Raw genomic sequence first — 13,018 nt, 5'->3', positions numbered from 1 at the left:
CCATAGATGAAACATTTTAATTTAATGCACTTTATAAAAGGTAGGCAGCTTGACTACTTCCTGGTTTGTTGTGATGTGATTGCCTGGAATATACAGGGGCTTCTTCATTTTCCCTTGTCCATGGGAAAGGGAAAATGAGATACAGGAGAACAAATATGTATACGAACATGAAAGAAGGAACAAGGTAAAATGAGCTGTGTAATATATCTATCAGTATGTGTTTCTTGTGAGTAAATGACACTTAGATCTATATACTAATAGAAACTAATCTGTTTTACCTTATTAAAAAATAATTCTTATGCATCCTAGGATCCACAAAACTGTGAGTTTATGTGTGTGTGTTTAGGAGTTTATAAGAGTTCATATAATTTTACACACACTTAGTCAACTAGAGAATTTAGTTGAAAGTCCATTAATTCTGAATTAAAAATAGATAAGTAATTTTTTTTAATTCTTTTTGATTCTTTTTTATTTAGTGAAATTTAGTCTTGGGTATTTCTTGGTTTCCAACTATAGTTAGTGAGTCAGTTTTTTTTCTATTTAATTCTTTATTACATTAAAAAGTATTAACCCTAACTGAATTGAATTTTGACTAAAATAATCATTCTTCTAATAAAACCAAACATGTTTTAGAAATATAATGAAGGAATATTTGATAATTTCAATGTATATTATGAATATGTTTAAAAGCTACAAACAGAATGAATTAATATCAGCTTATTCTGAGATGTACATGGATTTTGCACTGAAATCTTCATCATTGTGCTTATTGCCTAGAAGGTCTGTCTGGATCTGATGTGTTGGGTCCTCAATCTATTCATAGCTGCTTTCATTTCCTGGTTTCTCAGAGTATAAATAATGGGGTTCAGTAAGGGTGTGATAACCGAGTAAAACACAGAAAGAAATTTATCCACTGAAAAGCTACTGAATGGCCAAGCATAAATGAAGATACATGGCCCAAAGAATAGAGTGACCACAGTAATGTGAGCAGACAGTGTGGACAGTGCCTTGGAGAGTCCACCAGAGGATCGACGTCGGACAGTTACCAGAATGACAGTGTAGGAAATGAGCAGGAGTATGAAGCAGATAAAAGACAATAGTCCACTGTCAGCAATTACCAGTAACTCCAGAATATAGGTCTCAGTGCAGGCAAGTTTTAGAACTAGAGGAAGGTCACAAAAAATATTGTCCACTATATTGGGTCCACAGAAGGGCAAGGTGATAGTAAAAACCATCTGGCTCATCGTATGCACAAAACCAACAGCCCATGAGAGCAGCACGGAGCCCACGAGGACCCGGCGATTCATGATGGATGTGTAGTGAAGAGGTTTGCATATTGCAATGTATCGATCAACAGCCATGACTATGAGAAGAGTCATCTCACTGCCACCTAAGAAATGGAGAAAGAACATCTGAGCCATACAGCCCCACAAAGAAATAGTTTTATTCTCCCTGAGGAAATCTGTGACCATCTTAGGGGTTGTGATTGTGGAAATACACATATCCAGGAAGGAGAGATTTCCAAGGAGGAAGTACATTGGTGTCGAGTACAGAAGTGAGTCAAAGGTTACGGTGATGACGATGAGAAGGTTTCCTGCCACAATCGCTGCATAGGCCAACAAAAATATGAAAAAAAAGAAAAATCTCAAGTTCCCAAGTATTGGTGAGTCCTAACAAAACAAACTCAGATATTGAGCTATTCATTGTATCCATCTAGTCTATGTAGGGGTTGTCAGAAAGTCATTAAAATGTAGAGTACTGAAAAAAAGTGATAATTTAAACTGTGAGAATTTTGAAGATATAGACATATAGAAAGTATTTGATTCCTATAGAAAGAGAAAAGATGAACATTTCTGAAAAATACATTTAATTCATTAATTCAAGCAGCATTCACATGATCAAATTTATTTTCAGCCAGAAAGGAAAAAGATAAGAAATTAATTCTAAAAATTTGTAAACAGAGTTTATAGTCATAGAGTGCATCTCCACAGTAATTTGTTGTTTCTGTCATGAGTTTATGAATGTATGAACCATGAGTTCAATAGGCCAATGAGTAAAAGAGCCAAATGATCATTAGTCAAGTGATTCAATCTTTTGCCTCCTTCCCCCTCCCTAATTTAAAATGCTCAGATGCATGGAAGTTGATATACTTTTTGGCAAATTGCTTTCAGGTAATTTCTGCATCAGCTATGCTGTATTATCACCCTTCTCTCTCTTTTGTTTTTAAATATTTTTTTTTATTTTTATTAGTCGGGGAGAGAGAGAGAGCAAGTATAAGCAGGGGCAGTGGCAGGCAGTGAGAGAGAAGGGAGCTCCCCACTCAATAAGGAGCCTCATGCGAGACTTGATCCCAGGACCTTGGGATTATGAGCTGAGCTGAAGGCAGACACTGAAACAACTGAGCCACCCAGGCATCCCTCCCCTCTCTTTTATCTTAAAGAGGTATACCAATGATTTCACTTATTTCTTATTGTCCCCAAATTATAATAAATCAACCTTCCTAGGAAGTTTCTGGACAAGACCACAATGTCTCTCAGCATCCATGTTTCTTTCTTTACTTCTTTCCCTCCCCCTCCCTTCTTTCCTTCCTCACACCTTTCCTTCCTTCTTTTATTCTTTCTTCCTTCTTTATTTCTTTTATTTTTTCTTCTTTCCTCCCCTCATCCCTTTTGTCCTCATCATGTTGCCCTCCTCTTCTTCCTCATTCTTCTGAACAGCGCTGTGTATCTAATACTTTGATTTCTGGACAAAACTTGCAACCTCCACTGTTGAGCCTTTTTGCCTGTTTTCCTGAATCTATTGTTGCTGGGTTTTTGACCGGAGTTTTCTTTCTTGTCCCTTTACATTCTATATGTATATGGTCTCTGAACAACCAACAGTTTGCCAAATAGTTTTTGTTTCCTTGGCTCCTAAATTCTTATCATCTTTGTACCTAGTACAAAGGTACTTTGTATCTCTGACACAGTATCATACTTGTGTGCAGACTGACTGGACTCTTACCTTGGCTCATACATTCTTGACACTTGTACTCTGTATGTGTTTCCAAATTGACCTGATACTGTTGGCTCACTATTATCTAATTTTCATTGTGATTTAGGTATTTTATTCCCAACTTTCCTCCCTCCCTTTCTTTTCTTCCTTTAAAAAACCTATTAGTGATGTATACCAAACACTCAGATCTAGACTTATATAGTCATAAAAGCACATACTTGTACTATGTTCCAGTCCTGGAACACCAAACAGAATGTGGAAAATCTACTCTGAATTTCCTTTTTTTTTTTTTTTTTGCTTAGATATTTCATGAAATATTCAGATGTTACTGTTTAGCTTAACGAACAGAATTAAAAAAGAAAAAACTGAGTCAAGAATGAAGAGTTAAATTCTAGTCCTGGGCTCAGCATTTACTACAGAAATATACTCTTAACTTTTGAATAGTGATTTATTTTTCCATAAAAATGAAATGATACCTACACTACTACCTCACAGATTGTTATGAGGCCCCAAGGTAACATATACAGGATATATCTGTATATTTCATTGAATATATATAGGTCCTATGTATATGTATTCAAATAATTCTATCTTTAGCATTATTTCATTTTTTGATATTGTAAGGATACTCAAATCAGCAAGAACCACAGAAGTATTTTACTATGGAAGACTTGGTAAAGAAAATATTTTTTTAAAGATTTTATTTATTTATTTGATAGAGAAATCACAAGTAGGCAGAGAGAGGGAAGTGGGCTCCCTGCTGAGCAGAGAGCCTGGTGCAGGGCTAGAGCCCAGGACCCTGAGATCTTGACCTGAGCCAAAGACAGAGGCTTAACCCACTGAGCCACCCAGACGCCCCAAAGAAGATAATGCTAATGAAAACATTTTTCTGTATGAAATATAAATGATATGATTACCTAGTTGTCTTCATTATAAAGACTTACTATCATCATTGGTATATATTTCATTCAGTAATTGAGTCTACATACTAGTTATGCATAGCTTTGAAACTATGCAGTCCTTAATTTCAAAATACTAACAGGAGGAAAATCTTGAGAATTATAAAAATAACTTTTTAGTTCAATTTGTAAAATTGGAAAATTAAAAGCAAAGAATTATATTTATTAATTTAGCCTTTGTTTGAAAATTTATAAGCTCCTTCATAAAATATATCCAGGATATAGATGGATTTAATTCTGTCACAATAGGTGAAATCATTTATTATGACAACTTGACATTTCTTTTATTAAAGTGTAAAATTGCAGTTTGTTATTAATACTGATATTTAAACTTACCAGTTATACCTGAGGAGTGGTCTCTTCAAAGACATGCACTCACTGTGAGATCCTATATATATATATTGTTTATCTTTTTTACCCCCATGATGATATATGGCAATCATTTGCAGGTTAAAAAAAAAAAAAAAGACAAGAGTCATATACATAAGGTGCTGACTGGTGATCAACCCTCAAAGGGAATTATTAAAATAAACATGCTTAGTATTCCCTAGAGTTCAGAACAAGGACTTACTCTCTCATTATTTAAATGGATTGTGAATTCACCAAGTATATCAGTCATATGAACTTTCTCTAATAAATGCTTTGCACTAACTCGTGTTTTGGTTGGATCAGGATGAGCACATTTATAGAAAATGGATCTATTATAAAATAAAGACTTGAGGAAACTATAATTCTATCAATCTGATTACATCAGTCTGAATATTTATTATTAATTTGGTAATTGAATGCATTTATTCTGTGAAATTAAAATAGTGAACTGAACAAGGCATATAAGGAAATTCATGGTAGAAACCAGTTCTTAACAGAGACAAATCTCCTTTTACCATGTAAAGGGAGAGAAAGAGAGGAGAGAGCTTGAGCGAGCAAGCAGGGGATTCTTTCACCATGGTAATCAGTAAATGAGTAATGGTAATCAATGCATAATTCCTTAATGAATTTTTACAACCAACCATTCTGGAGATAGAGAATTTTGCTAGCCCTTTTTAATTATATATAACTTCATGATGACTCAAAAGTATAAGGAAAGATCTGTAGCAAACCTTTATAAAACAATGCAATTAAGCAAATAAAATTCTAAAGGCTAACAGCATAACAATATATGATTGCAGATGAGTTCATATGCTACAGAAATTTTTCTGTATTTATTCTTATATATAACTTTTCCATGTTGCTCCAATTAAAATCCTCTTGAAAAGGTTACAAGAAAGTGAGAGTAGTAAATATACGATACATGTGGTGCCACATTCATTTCCAAAGCCCATAACAGACATTGTTAATAGATTTCTCAAACATTTTAATTGAACCTCAGAATTTTGTTTTTAAGACCTAGTTCCTTATACAGCCACTAACAATTAGAATTTCCATGACAAATAAACCTTTTAAAAATATTTATGGATAGGGCACCTGGGTGGCTCAGTGGGTTAAGCCGCTGCCTTCGGCTCAGGTCATGATCTCAGGGTCCTGGGATCGAGTCCCACATCGGGCTCTCTGCTCAGCAGGGAGCCTGCTTCCTCCTCTCTCTCTCTGCCTGCCTCTCTGCCTACTTGTGATCTCTGTCTGTCAAATAAATAAGTAAAATCTTTAAAAAATATATTTATGGATGGGGTGGCTCAGTCAGTTAAGCATAAGTGAAGCAGATAAGGTCAATTATCATATGGTTTCACTTACTTGTGGAATATAAGGAATAACACAGAGGATATTAGGAGAAAGAAAGGAAAAGTGAAGGAGGAGAAATCGGAGGGGGAGACGAACCGTGAGAGACAGTGGACATGGAGAAACAAACAGGGTTTTAGAGGGGAGGTGGGTGGGGAGATGGGTGAGCCTGGTGGAGGGTATTAAGGAGGGCATGTATTGCATGGAGCACTGAGTGTTATACGTTAACAGTGAATCTTGGAACACTAAAAGAAAGAAAGAAAGATAGAAAGAAAGAAAAAAGTTTAAATTTTTTTTTTTTTTTTCCCTAGCAAATCAAGACTGTGTAAGCCCCAGATAGGGCTTACCACTAAACACAAGATAGAAGTGGGGGGAAGCATCTGTCTTCAAATCAGGTCATGATCCCAGGGTCCTAGGATCAAGCCCCACACTGGGCTCCCCACTCATCAGGGAGTCTGCTTTTCCCTCTCCCACTACCCATTCCCCCCACTCCTGCTCTCTCTGTTAAAAAAAAAATCTTTAAAAAAATATTTATGGTGAGGAAATATATGCCATGGTTTAGTGAGGCATTTGAGGAGATGTTTGCAAGAAGAAGATTCTTTAATATAGAAATCAGAAAGATAATATTAGAACAATATTGGTGTTCTGACTCAACTACCCAAACCAAGATATGGAAGCAACCAAAGTATTCATCACTAGATGAATGGATAAGGAAGATATGGTACATATACAGAATGGTATATTACTCAGCCATAAAAGAGAATGAAGTCTTGCCATTTGCAGCAGAATGGATGGACTTTGAGGGTGTTAAGTGAAATGAGTCAGAGAGAGACAAATAGCATAAAATTTCACTCATATGTGGCATCCAAAAACAAAACAAATGAATTTTAAAAATAAACAAAAAGCAGAATTAGACATATAAATAAAGAGAACTAATGGTTGCCAATGGGCAAAATAGGTAAAGATAAGTGGGAGGTACAGGCTTATAGTGAGGGAAAGAACAAGTCATGGGAATAAGACCCACAGCATAAGGAATATACTCAGTAAAATTATAATAATATATGGTGACAGATGGAGCTACACTTCTGGTGAGCTGAGTATAATGTATAAATTTGTCAAATCACAATGTTGTACACCTGAAACTAATGTAATATGTATTTAAACTATACTCAAATTAAAAATTTCATAATCAAAAAACAAAAAATATTAAAATATTTTTAAAAAGTGAGACATTTAAAAAATTTTTTAAAAACATAAAAAAAGATGGTTCCCAAGATGTTCAAATAATTTAAGGTTTTCTATTTGCCTTTGGAAATCTTTACAGTTTTCATAAATTCATGTATTATTATTATTTAAATAGTTTTTCATTAAATATTATTATATTATTAAATAAATTCAGGCTTGCTATCTGAAATAGCCCATTAACAATTCCCTCTGCTTTTACTTTTGCTGTATTATATTCTCTACTTAAGAGGACAGAGATATACCAAACTGTAATATATATGGGATCCCATCTTTCCCTTTATCAAAACACATTAATGGGTTTATATTGATAATAAAAATGAATCCACTAGCCTGAAAACCCTGGCCTTTTCTTTTCTATAAAATCTCAGCATAGATCTTCTCTCTTTTATTCATCAATCTCCTTCATCAAGGTCTCTCTTTAATACTCACACAAAATCGTTCTCACTTAACTCTGTCTAGGTACACTGGCCATTTGCCTGGAATGCTCTTTCCCCTGCTTAAATGTCTAATTCTAGAGCTTTCTTAATGTGTTCGTATAAATGTCTCCCCTTAAAATGGTCTTCTGAGACCACCACACCTAACATAGATGTCTCCCCTTGGTTACTTCTCTGGAACAGGGATCAGGTCTGTATCTATAACTATGTATCTGTGTTTCTTTGGGCAGCGATTGTTACCTAGTAAATATTTTTTTAATGTTTCATGAATGATGAAATTCAGCTGAAAAAGCATTGAGTGTTCATGTGATCCTGGTAGAGCAAGCTCTACGAAGTTCATGGTTTTAATCTTAAATATTTCAGTTGATATTAATTCTTAGAAAACTATTTGAGTACTCAAAGATATGTAGGAAATAATTGTTTTTAGGCATGTTTTTTATATTTTATTAAAGATAATTAGCATATCAAGGCTATATAGTGAGAAAGTATTCTTTTTTTTTTTTTTTTTTTTTTTTTTTTTAATTTTTTATTTTTTATAAACATATATTTTTATCCCCAGGGGTACAGGTCTGTGAATCACCAGGTTTACACACTTCACAGCACTCACCAAATCACATACCCTCCACAATGTCCATAATCCCACCCCTTCTCCAAAACCCCCTCCCCCCAGCAACCCTCAGTTTGTTGTGAGATTAAGAGTCACTTATGGTTTGTCTCCCTCCCAATCCCATCTTGTTTCATTTATTCTTCTACCCACTTAAGCCTCCATGTTGCATCACCACTTCCTCATATCAGGGAGATCATATGATAGTTGTCTTTCTCTGCTTGACTTATTTCGCTAAGCATGATACGCTCTAGTTCCATCCATGTTGTTGCAAATGGCAAGATTTCATTTCTTTTGATGGCTGCATAGTATTCCATTGTGTATATATACCACATCTTCTTGATCCATTCATCTGTTCCTCAAAATGTTGAAAATAGAACTGCCCTATGACCCAGCAATTGCACTATTGGGTATTTACCCTAAAGATACAAATGTAGTGATCCAAAGGGACACTTGCACCCGAATGTTTATAGCAGCAATGTCCACAATAGCCAAACTATGGAAAGAACCTAGATGTCCATCAACAGTGAGAAAGTATTCTTATCCTCAATCAAATCACAACCCCTCTGTGAAGACTGATATGGTTGACAAATATTGACAGATATTTGAACACCTATTATGTTACTTAATATAACTTCAGGAAAGAAAATTGATACTAAACACCATATAGTATGTTGTCTTACTAAAGTTATGTATTTTTACATACGGACATTAAAACTTTAAAAAAAATTAAAAAGACATATGCTTATGTATTTTAAACATTCATCAGGGTTGTTTCTCTGAATTCTTCTTTTCTTAAGATTTTATTTATTCATTTGAGAGAGAGAGAACACAAGTGGTGGAGAGATGTACGGGAGCAGCAGCAGGAGAGGGAGAAGCAGACTCCCCACTAAGCAGGGAGCCGATTGTGAGGCTCAATCCCAGGACCCTAGGATTATAACGTGAGCCAAAGGTAGATGCCCATACATCTGAGCCACCCAGGCACCCCTATTTCTCTGAATTCTAAGGCAAGGAAGTAATGAATGCACACTTATTTTATATTAAGTCTGTGCTATGAAATTTTCCACTAGATTTTTAATAAAAGTGAACTTAATAATTGTGTGAATTTTAAGGGAATAAAATAGATGGTATTATATTTTTATTTTAATTATTCCAATAAATATATTTAAGACTCAAAAGCCCCAAATAGCAGAGGACACAAAAAAGAATCAGACTTCACTTAGGAAGTGAGCCAGGAACCAAGATGCTGGCTGCTGAGTCTCTTAATGGCTGCTTTCATTTCCTGATTCCTCAGAGTATAAATAATTGGATTAAGGAGGGGGGTGATTATAGAGTAAAACACAGAAAGAAACTTATCTACAGAGTAACTACTGAATGGGAAAGCATAGATGAAGATAGTGGGACCAAAGAAGAGTGTGACCACAGTGATATGAGCAGATAGTGTGGACACTGCCTTGGAGGATGCCCTGGAGGACTGCTGCCAGATGGTAACCAGCATGACAATATAGGATATGAGCAAGAAAATGAAGCAGATCAGGGAGAGGAATCCACTGTTTGCAATCACCAAGAGCTCTAGGATATAGGTATCAGTGCAGGCAAGCTTGATGACCAGGGGAAGGTCACAGAAAACGCTGTCCACAACATTGGGACCACAGAAAGGTAAGCCTGCAGTGAAAACCATCTGGCTTGTGGTATGTATGAACCCAATTGCCCACGAGAGCAGTAGAAGTACAATGAGAGCCCTGTGATTCATGATGGTCTTATAGTGCAAGGGTTTACATATGGCAACATACCTATCCATGGCCATAGCTATCAGAAGAGACATCTCTCCACCCCCAAAGAAGTGCATAAAAAACATCTGGGCCATGCAGCCCCACAAGGAGATGGTCTTGCGTTTTCTAAGGAAGTCCGCAATTACTTTGGGAGTTGCAGCAGAAGAAAGACACAAGTCAAAAAATGATAAATTTGCCAGAAAGAAATACATGGGGGAATGAAGATGGTTGTCAACTATTACAGAGATCACAATGAGGAGGTTTCCTACTATGATGGCTACATAGACAAGAAAGAAGATTGCAAAAAAGAGTATTTGAATTTCTTGAGAATTGGAAAGTCCCAGCAAGATGAACTCAGAAACACTTGATCTGTTGTTTGGGAGATCCATTTATCCTTTTGCATGTTTGTCAGAGGTTGCCTAGAAGAAGAAAAAAACAGGGTGTCACAGGGACTCAGAAGTCAGTAAACCTGATCTTTACTTACATGCTGTCTCATATGTAGGCAAACAACCATTTTGGTAACATGACTGCTTCGCAGGTATTTTGCAGGAGATATTTCATAGGACCGCATGACAGTACAAAGTGCAGAGGGCATGGAGCCAACTAAATGAAATGTGTGTGTTGGTTATCAGGAGCAAGGTTGCTTGGACATTTGAGAAAACCTTTCCCTTCTTGTTCAGCTGCAGATCAGACTGTGGGAAACACTTAACTTATTAGAAAGATAGAAAAGAGTTTTGGAAGGCATCAGCAAAACAGATTTTTATATTTTTCAGAAAGTGCATTTACTGACACATTTTTGTGACAGTCTCAGTATGCAGCAAAATGTTTGCCATATTATAGGCACCTGGGTGGCTCAGTCAGTTAAGTATCCAGCTCTTGGTTTCAGCTCAGGTCATGATAATCATGAATGGTGGGATTGAGCCCCCTGGAGGCTTGCATTGAACCCATGCAAACATCTTCAGATTCTTTCTCCCTTTCCCTCTGCTCATCCTCTCTCAAATAAATAAAATCTTAAAAAGAGGTTTGCCATATTAAATATTGCTGAAGTCACATAATCTGCATTATGCTTCTTAAATAGAACTGATTACAAATCATGAGCATATGGTTGTTAGAAGGTTGAATATGGGTACAGTTATATTATTAACTGAGATTAAAGCCCATTACTAAGGGAAGATTAAGGTTGTTAGAATTGAATGACCAGATTGACTCTCAAAACTACAGATGCTCACTTACGAATTGCCTAACTTTTCATGTGATTAGACATGAAGTATATCCTATCTGTGCATGCGTATCCAGTTGTTGCAAAATTGAATTAAATATCCATTTTTATCTGGTTATCTTTTTTTAAGTCATATGTTTTCACATATTTAAGTGAATAATATATTATGTTTTACTTACATACAAGTGAAACATTCTATTACATATGTAATAGAAACATCTAAATCACTATCACTAATACTAGTGAAGTTTACCATTATAGTCTTGTTATTATAGTCTTGTTCCACTTAACTCCCATTACTGAGGGGTAAAGAGTAAGGTGAATCATTGACCTTTGTAAACATGATTTTATAAAATTTCAAATATGTTGGATTGTTTGAAAAGAGTGCCATTTTGGATTACTTAGCTTTCTTGGACCTGTCCTTTCTCACAGTTACTTCCTTAAAGTTCTTTTAGCCTTTAACTTTATCCTTTTTTTTTTTTTTTTTAGATGGAAAAAGTCATATATTATGTTACTGACTGAGATGGATTCAGCTAAACTAAGTGAACTTTTTAAAAATACACACATATCAGGGGAATAGGTCAGAGCTCAATGTATATAAATTCACTTTTTCGAGACCTTCCTGTTTGCCTGATTGTAGCTCTGTTTTTCAAGTCTTATTCCAGGCTTGTAGTTCCTCTCTAGTCCTTTCCTTGGTTTTATGAAAGCCTAGACCCAGGCCTAATGCAGATCACCAGAAAAGAAAATAGAATACATGGTTTCAGGGTACCTATTAAACTTTTGGGTACATAGTTCAAATTTTTAAAATACAGTATATTTAGATAACATAATAAGCATTTACTCATATTCTCTTTTCTATATATGGTTACTATCACTAACACACACAGTTATTGTAAGTGGCTTATAATCTCCCATTATGTTTGACACCATCTTTCAGAGTAGCATAAAAACTTGCTTCTTTCAGGGGTGGCTGGGTTGTTTAGTCAGTAAGTGTCTGCCTTCGGCACAGGTCATGATCCCAGGGACCTGGGATCGAGCCCCATGTCGGGCTCCCTGATCAGCAGGAATCGTGCTTCTCCCTCTCCCACTCCCCCTGCTTGTGTTCCCTTTCTTCCTGTGTCTCTCTCTGTCAAATAAATAAATAAAATCTTTAAAATCAAAACAAAAAACGTTCCTTATTTCACAAGGCAATAGAACTGAAAATGGAAATCTCTGTTAGTTCTCATTCACAGATGTGAATGTGTATTTGTTCTTTGTGCTTCACACCCCTGCTGTAAGACAATGATCTTACCTAAGCTACAGTTTCTGGACGTTCTGTATTTGTCTGCAGTATGCAATAAATACATTTGCAGGTGCACATGGGTCTGGCAGAGATAGAGTCCTAGACAAGATGCTGTCTCTAAATTTTTTTCACATTAAAGTGTTTAACTACTTGGCCATTTTCAGAATGTTGCCATAGGAAAGTTGAATTTTCTCATACATTTTCTAATAATTCCTAAGAAGTTAATGAAACCATCAATGTTTTATAAGTGGTGATATTCTATGATTTTCAAAGTCATGAACCAGGTATTTTACCCTTGCATTTCTATCATTTATCTCTCCTTTAAAATAATTGCGTTTCTAAAAACAATGAAGGAACTTTCTCTTTTTGCTATATATAAGTCAAAGAATAAAATCTTTCAACCTGATAAAGATAACCAAACAATTTGAGCATACCTAGATTTCTTTTCCCTAAGAATAACTTACTTTGCTGGACTGTTATCTTAATTCCTGGTAGCCATTTATATAGTCTTTCTGATTTTTGTATTTTTTTTTCAGTTGTGACAAAATCAGGTATATTCCAGTTTAATTTTACCCTTCCAGCCTTCTCTTCAATTATCTTTTTGGTATGTGAACATATCACTTATGGATACATTTAAGGTTATTAATGAAAATAATGAGATAGATGAAAATAATGAGAGAGATGGTATGTAAGGTAGAGTAATGGCTCAGGATTATGTAACCTACCTGTTTGCACTTGGACTTCAGAAGTAACATTGATATGAAGTGGATGCTTAATCTTCATCATTCAGTGATTTTAT

General features: G+C 35.4%; 2 protein-coding genes across 2 annotated transcripts; both read right to left on the bottom strand.

The window, feature by feature from the left end:
- Positions 1–773: 773 nt before the first annotated feature.
- LOC123389939 (olfactory receptor 4L1-like) lies at positions 774–1,713 on the bottom strand. The gene is given in 2 exon segments (XM_045072834.1): positions 774–1,640; positions 1,642–1,713. Coding segments are annotated over 2 exon segments (939 nt in total).
- A 7,452-nt stretch (positions 1,714–9,165) lies between these two features.
- LOC123389940 (olfactory receptor 4K13-like) lies at positions 9,166–10,107 on the bottom strand. The gene has a single exon (XM_045072835.1). It carries the CDS (start codon positions 10,105–10,107, stop codon positions 9,166–9,168), a length of 942 nt encoding a protein of 313 aa, XP_044928770.1.
- Positions 10,108–13,018: the final 2,911 nt, after the last annotated feature.

Source organism: Mustela putorius, unplaced genomic scaffold (genome assembly GCF_011764305.1).
Source record: "Mustela putorius furo isolate JIRA1106 unplaced genomic scaffold, ASM1176430v1.1 tig00537224_pilon_pilon_pilon, whole genome shotgun sequence".
NCBI classification, from domain to species: domain Eukaryota; kingdom Metazoa; phylum Chordata; class Mammalia; order Carnivora; family Mustelidae; genus Mustela; species Mustela putorius.
The sequence above is the reverse complement of the archived record's forward strand: the minus strand, read 5'-3'. Positions and strand labels throughout refer to the sequence as shown.

What these genes read in the sequence shown, in the direction of transcription:
- LOC123389940 (XM_045072835.1), bottom strand. Translation starts at nt 10,107, where the DNA reads ATGGATCTCCCAAACAACAGATCAAGTGTTTCTGAGTTCATCTTGCTG.